We start from the raw sequence: 8,045 nt of genomic DNA on the forward strand, positions 1-8,045 counted from the left end.
GTAATTAGTCTGACAGCCCTTGAATCCAGTGATCAAGTAAGTACACAGAAGGAGTGACAACCAGACCAAATCAACCTCCTGGTGTAACAGTGTAGAAATAGTCAACACCAATATGAGGTATTCTTGTCAAAAAACCTGAATCTAAATAAGTCTCAGATTTAATAACCAATTTAAAGTAAAGAGGAGAAGCCAAAGGAACATAAACAACACAATAAGGATACTATCAGAAAAATCTAGAGCGAAAAATCCACATGACAAAATAAAACAAATTTCTTAAGTAAATAGATACAAAAGGTAAAAATTGGATGGGCAGATCATCTTTAGATTAAAGGAGAATCAATACTATACAGAGAGCTAAAGTAAAGAGAAGTTAAAATTGAAACAAGAAGATATCTCCATATGTCCAGAAAGAAAAAAGATGGAAAATACCAAATATTTATGATGATGTGGAGAGTTGGACACTTAATACTACCAATAAGCATACAGATTAGAACAACCCCTTCAGAAAAAGTTTGACGCCATCTACTGATGGCAGATAAACTCCACTGGTTGACTGATGTCAAAAATAAATGGGAATAAGTGACTATCTAAAATTTTGTACAAGAACATTCATGGCATCAGTATTTATAAGAATTCAAAAATTGAAAAATGCATACATCTCCATTATGTATGGGGTGCAATTATCCAAACTATGTAATACTTATACTATAAACCAATGAAAATGAATAATCTATAAATAGAGAGGGCAAAATGTAAATCACAAACATTCTGTTGATTGAAAAAAGCCGGACACAAAAGAATACATGCCATATGATTCCAGGAACTTTTACTATTCTCTTACATAACCTGCAGGTTGATCTCAGATAACTACATCCTCTACATCCTTAAGAAATGATTTGCTACATATAGGAATAGAATTAATGCAGCCTCTGATAAAAAAAAAAATCAACTGAGTGAGAGAAAGGAGACATACCTGGGCTACAGTGCCAGTTCTAACCCAATAGCTCTAGATGACCTTGGATAAATGTCATCTGCTCCACCTGTCACCAAGGGTCAGACCAGCCTTGCTTCCCAATCAACAAAGTCTAGAGCACAGTTAAATGTGATTTCCATCAGGAAAAGCACTCTGAGTTCATAAAAGGGAATATAATTTGCCATAGAAATCCAAAGAATTACTTTAATGGCCAAATTTTCTAATGTAATGTAACTGTGATGATTATTACATTTTAAAAATAATCATTACTCTTTTGTTCCTATGACTATTACCTTTCGATAATAATTTGTAGATAAACACCATCTGATACATGGCAAAATGGCTACTAAAGGATGATTTTCACACAAAGAAATAAGATTCTTATATATAATATTAAACATGATGGGCTGATATGATTCAACAAATCTTTTTTTCTTCTTAAGTGTACTGGTCAGGAATGCAGGCTCTGCAGACAAACTAGGGACAAATCCTTGTTCTTCAATATTGTGTGACTCTGAATACTTTTATCTCACTTTAAAGTCATTCAAAGGCCCCATCTGTAGAATCTGGATTATGCAGTACTTTCAAAGAAAAGAAAATGCTCTTAAATAATTGCTTTGTGCTTTCGTTTTACAAGGATAAATAGTCAGTATCCTATTATTTAAAAAATATTTTGCATAGATATTGGGATACTTGGCTGTCTATGACCTTGGGAGAGGGAAGGAACTACTTTCTGCCTCAGCTTTTTCTTCTGTAAAAAAATTAGGAAATCAGATTTTCCTACCTCAAGGGTTATTGTTTTGAGATTACTCAAGTTAGTACATTAATGTACTTAGAATATTACTGGGTACACAGTAAAGGATTAATATTGTGATCTGTGACATAAATACTTGCAAGTTGAGATTTTAATTTTATGCTATTTATTTTTAAACTGACATAAATTGAATTTACTTATTTTTACAACATGATATTTTGAAGTATATATACATTTCAAATGATTAAATCAAGTTAATTAACATATGCATTACCTCACATAGTCATAATATTTTAAAAAACACTTAACATCTACTTTCTTAGCATTTTTAAAGAATACAATATAATGTCATCAATTATAGTCATTATGCTATACAGTAGATCTTTAACTTTAATTTTGTATCTTTTTAACATCTTCCCGACACTTCTCAAACTGCCCCAGCTTCTGTTATTCTCTGTATTTCTGAGATCAACATTTCTAGATTCCACATATAAGATCATGCAGTACTTGTCTTTCTATGACTGGCTTATTTCACTTAACATGATGTACTCCATTTTCATATCTGTTGTTGCAAATGACAATATTTCATTTTTTGTGGCGGGATATTATTCTATTCCCCCCTTTCTCTTACTTACTTACACACACACACACACACACACACACACACACATTTTCTGAGCTCATTCAGCTGTTTATGGACACTTTATGGATTGATTACATTTCTTTGTAATTGTTAATATATCTGCAACAAATATAGGAATGTGGATATTCTTTCCACACATTGGTTTCATTTATTTTGGATATATACTCTATGTTGGAATTGCTGGGTCATGTGACAGTTTTATTTTTAATTTCTGATGGAAACTTCATACTGTTTTCTATAACAGCTTTAATAATTTACATTTCTACCAAGAGTGTGCAAAGGTTCTTTTCCTTCACATCCTCATCAATACTTGTTATCTTTTGTCTTTTTATTATAGCCATTTTAACAGGAATGTTACTTCATCATGGTTTCAATTTGCATTTTCCTGATGATTAGGGATGTTGAGCATTTTTATATAACTGTTGACCATTTGTATATCTTCTTTGAAAAATGTCTATTAAGGTCTTTTGCTCATTTTCAATTGGGTTATTTGCTTTCTTGCTATTGGATTATTTGAATTCCTTTATCAGAAGTACAGTTTGCAGGTTTGAAGTTCTCTTTTTACTCTGTCCATTTCTCTTTATCTGTGCAGAAACTTTTTAATTTGGTATAATACTATTTGTCTATTTTTGCTTTTGTTGCTTGTGTTTTTGATGTCACATGCAGATAAAAATTGCCTGAATCAATATCAGGAAATTTTACCCTTAGTTTCCTTCTAGTGCTTTCACAGATTCTGTTTACAATTAAGTCTTTGATCTACTTTGAGTTGATCTTTTATATGGTGTGAAGTAAAATCTAATCCATTCTTCTGTATGTGGATATTCAGTTTTCCCAATACCATTTATTGAATTGAAAGACATTTTCCCATTGTATGTTCTTGGCACCTTTGTAGAAAATCAGTTGGATGTAAATATATGAATTTATGTCTCAGCTCTCTATTATATTCCACTGGTCTGTGTCTTTTTTTGTGCCAGTACCATGCTGTTTTGATTAGTATAGCTTCACAGTATATTTTGAAATCAATATGAATTATGTATTAGTCTTTCAATCATCTTCCTGTCTGCACATTACCAAAGTGCTTTTCTGTTCAATCTCTTTTCTAAAGAGATAAAACAAAGTTCACACATGCATGAGGTATGAAAGCACTATCATTTATGTTAACTAGTCCAACTCTTTCATTTTACAGATAAAGAAACTGAGACTCTGAAAAGTTTAATGAAAAATATAGGAGCAAAATTCAGTCTAGTATGCATGACACTACACCTGTGACCTTTCAATTGGTTTGAAAAACTCAAACATACATATTTCTCTATGAACTGTACAACTGCACATACAGCTGTTAAATATAGTATAATTAAATAGTGACATATTTAGTAAAATAAATAAAATATATTTTGTTAATTATTGTTGGTATTGTAAGTATAGTGATTGGTCTTGATTTAAGGGCAATTGGTTCACAGTTGGTACCTTTGAGGGAGTTTATTTCCCTACAACAGAAAAAGAAATCATTTTAAAGTATATATTCAATAAAGTATTTTTATCTCTAAGCTATAATTGAATATATTTGGATTTTGTTAAGCTTTTACTGTAAATAAAATTAATTTATTCAGAAAAGGAAATGAGATATAAGTTGTTGGCAGCTTGAAAATTAGTCACTTTCATTTAATATGAAAAACCTCTTCTAGGAATGATAGAAAGGATGCAAGGTACCAAAACTATAATGTAAATTATAAGTTAAAATTGATTAATCTATAATCTCAGGTGTAAGATTAAAAAATAACCTTCAATAGTCAGAAGATATGAGTTAAAGTTTTAACTCCATTACTTTCTAGTTTTTAACCTTGAAGCAATGAAATAAACTGAATTTCAGTTTCTTCATCTGCAAAGAGTTAACACTTGCACCTGGTAACTCCTTAGATTATTGAGAATAACATATGATAAATATACATCAGAGTATTTTGTAAGTGAAAAATCATACAACTATTGACATTATCATAGTAACGATTAAAATGGGGACCTAAAGAGCATTGTAAATAGTAGCTAGCACTAGACATACTCACTAAACAAACTTAACTCAGAGGGTAAACTATGCAAACACTTTCAACTTTCAATGATAATGCTAAAACATCATACAGAAACATACCACAAAGTAACCTTTACAGAGAAAGCACTGAAAGACACACAGTTGGTTGAATTAAGAGACTTTTAAATGAGTTAGAATGATTTACAGCCCACAGAAAGGTATTAGATCTTTACATGGTGAAAGTTGTTAGTCACCCACAAGAAAGACAAGCACTATGGGCAATTCCAAGACTATGTCATAAAATTTCGTCACTTTTGTTTGTTTTGTAAACCAGGCTTCTAGCTGGCAACCATGCTACATTTTCCCAGTAATCCAACATACCCTATAAGAGATTAGAAAACTTTAACTTCTTAATAACATTCAATGTGAACTTGCACAAATGCTAGGCATAAAATAACAAATGTTTATAATTCTACAGGCATCCAAAAGTTCCCTTCATATTCATTTTGATTCATTAAAGAATAATGGAAATATAGGAACACATACACACAAAATTATTATGCAATTGTCTTATTTTTATAAGATAATATTCCACTCTGGTAGCCTTTTGTTTTGTTTTTGGTTGTAAAATTAATTTAAGTAGCCCATTACCTTTTATATCAAATATGCCTTTTGATGTTTGCTGTTGTAGCAAAAAAAAAGAGAGAGAGAGAAATCTAAAAAAGGTAAAAAGCAAAAGAAAAACATTCAAGACAAATGAAATAATTCATTCTGTATAAAATGTGGTGTTTCAAATTCAGGATAATTTAATAACTCTTGGTTATTTCATATGCATCTGGAAATGGGACAGATACACGTCCTGTTCCTGTCACAAGAGGCAGAATTCCAGCATTTGGTACAACGTTCCAAGATAAGGTCAAAGTGACATTCCTGTTTCCCTTGAGACCATTTCCATCATCAAAGAAAAAATATTTTGTCTTCATGTCTTTCAATAGCAGCTTCGGATTATCACCTCTCAGAACAATCTTGTCCCAAAGGACCACTTGATTCACAGCATTATTTTTTGTTGAATATTCCGCTGATAAATAAACAAACAGCTGCTTAACATTCCAATCGAAAGTATTCTCCAGATCCGCAGTGATATGAAATGTAATGAATCCCAGATCACTTCTTTTTCTGGGTCCAGTGAAGTCTTCTACGTTTTTCAGCAGGATCCGCGAAACGTGCAAACGCACCGGGGCGCTCCTGTCTTTGAATGCTGTGGTGATGAAGCAGCCCAAGGTGAGCGCCGCCATCACGCTCAGTGAGAAAGCGAACAGTGAGTTCGCCCGCGATAATATCGAGTTCATCTCGACCTTCTCCCACGACCCTGTCTCCACAGGCACACCAGGGGTCTGGGCTCTGGTTCCCCCTGCGCACTTGCTCCTTGTGATTTTAGCTGACTGCTAGGCAGGCGTTCCCTGAGCGTGCGCCAACCACGATTTCTTTTTTTTCCAAGTCACTAGTTTACAGTACAAGCACTGTTCAATGTATTTAGAATGTCAGCGGCGCTTAGTATAACTGATGTCAGAAAACACCAACTCTATTTCTCCATGTGGCTGAACGAGCCCAGGGATCCTTTTTGATTCTGCCTTATTCCCACAAGGACACACAGCCACTGGAGGTACAGATTGCCTTATCTCCGGACACGCCCTGTCTAGGTGCATTTCCTCTCTGCACACGCCACTGGTCCTATCCACCCCATTCCCTCCCCTGAACTTCAGCAATATTCAAATGATTGTTTGCACAGGCTATTTTGTAGTCCATTCTCCACACAGCAACCAGAGTTACCTTTTGACAAGAATCAGATTCTTTCACTCCCAAACTCTAACCCTTCACACTCAGAATAAAACCCAAACTCCCTTTGTGGACCAAACCCTAAAGCTCCTGTTTGCCCTTTGCACCTCACCGCCCACTAGTCTACATATTGTCTGCCAGGCTGCCAACACTGAATTTTTCCTCTGTTTCTTGATCAGCTGATGTCCACAAACAGCGCAGGGACACTGATGAATTACTGATTCATGCCTGGCTTCTTCTTGTCCTTTGGACTCAGCTCAAATACCACTTTCTGAGAAGGAGCTTCACTGACAACCCCATCTATCATAATCCCTGTTCCCTGATTTTCTACTCTATTTATGTGTATTATTATCTTCAAATCACAAATCACCATATGACATTGTTCTTTTTAATGATTTGTTTTCCTGCTAATTGTCACTATTCCCAAATTAGAATGTTAGCTCCAGAGATTCTGCCTATCTTGTTCTTTGCTCTGTTTCCCTAGTGCCTAGATCCTAGTCTCATATATGAATTACTGAATAAATATTACTTAATTGAAGGAAATTTTACCAATTTGATACACCAGAGAATACACAGACATTTAAAGCCAAGAAATAGGAGTAACCAACAATGGAATTAGACATCAAAGGATTCAAAAATTTAGCAGAACTTGTTACAAATTCACAAAAGTGCTTTCAAACCTGGATGAATACTGGAAACAACTAGAGAAATTACTCAAAATATGGACATGTCCATCCAACCTTCCTGGTTTTGAATCAGCAGACATAGGGTGGACCCAAATATGTGCTATTTTAATAAGCAACAATTGATGATTTTGATGAAGTGATTCATGGACCACACTTTCAAAAATGCTGATCTCAATAGCTCACATTTGAGTGCTATTATTTTATTAAGTACTATTGCATAGTTATGGGACATCTGGAGTGTTTGTTAATTTATTTACTTGAAAGTTCATAAACCACACTTAGACCACACATTTCTTTCCTACATGGGATCATACTTATCATCAGAGTATTCCTGATGATCAGAAAGATCTTATATAGAGGAGGTTAGTGTAGGGTAGCATCTTACCAAAGTGTTCCCATGGTGGGACACTGATCTCTCCAGGAATCTGTCCAGCAGACTCAACATCATATTTGTTTTTCTCTATAAGCTCCTGGCTCTGGAGTACAGAGTGCACACCATTCTCTAATGTTAAACTAGAAGAATAAGTAAAGGGAAAGAAAACACATAGAATAGAGAAAAAATAAGAGGATGTTGTCTTGCCTTTCCTAACTCAAGTTAACTGGAAGCTGTTCAATGATGTTTTTCCTCTTTCACAGCTCCATTCCACAACTCCCTTCTGCACACAGCAGTGACCCAGAAACTCACTAATAATGAAAATATGGGCTTATCCCTGCTTGATGTTACATTTTCAAGTATTCTCACTATTGTCAGGGTATTATACTGATATAATAGGCATTGTTTGGCTGAGCACAGTGGCACACACCATAATGCCAGTGGCTCGGGCAGCTGAGGCAGGAGAATCTCAAGTTCAAAGCCAGTCTCAGCAACTCAGTGAGGCCCTAAGCAACTTAGTAAGACTCTATCTCTAAATAAAATATAAAAAAGGGCTGGAGATGTTGCTCAGTGTATAAGCCCCTGTCCCCCAGGTTCAGTCCCTGGTACCAAAAACAAACAAGCAAAAAACTCCCCAAAACAAAACAAAAAATACATATTGTATGGACAGAATGAAGGAAGCAAAGTGTGAATGAGGAAGTAACATTTGCTTTGCTGATGGATAAAAGATGCACTACATTGTAGGTTGCTATTTTTA

At 34.5% G+C, this 8,045-nt stretch overlaps 1 protein-coding gene across 1 annotated transcript; it reads right to left on the minus strand.

Moving 5' to 3' along the window:
- Positions 1-5,199: 5,199 nt before the first annotated feature.
- Positions 5,200-5,742, minus strand: LOC114092140 (signal peptidase complex subunit 3-like). The gene has a single exon (XM_034635377.1). The coding sequence runs from the start codon at positions 5,740-5,742 to the stop codon at positions 5,200-5,202; it is 543 nt and encodes a 180-aa protein (XP_034491268.1).
- Positions 5,743-8,045: the final 2,303 nt, after the last annotated feature.

The sequence above is a fragment of the Marmota flaviventris genome, chromosome X (assembly GCF_047511675.1).
Source record: "Marmota flaviventris isolate mMarFla1 chromosome X, mMarFla1.hap1, whole genome shotgun sequence".
Lineage (NCBI taxonomy): Eukaryota > Metazoa > Chordata > Mammalia > Rodentia > Sciuridae > Marmota > Marmota flaviventris.

What these genes read in the sequence shown, in the direction of transcription:
- LOC114092140 (XM_034635377.1), bottom strand. Translation starts at nt 5,742, where the DNA reads ATGAACTCGATATTATCGCGGGCGAACTCACTGTTCGCTTTCTCACTG.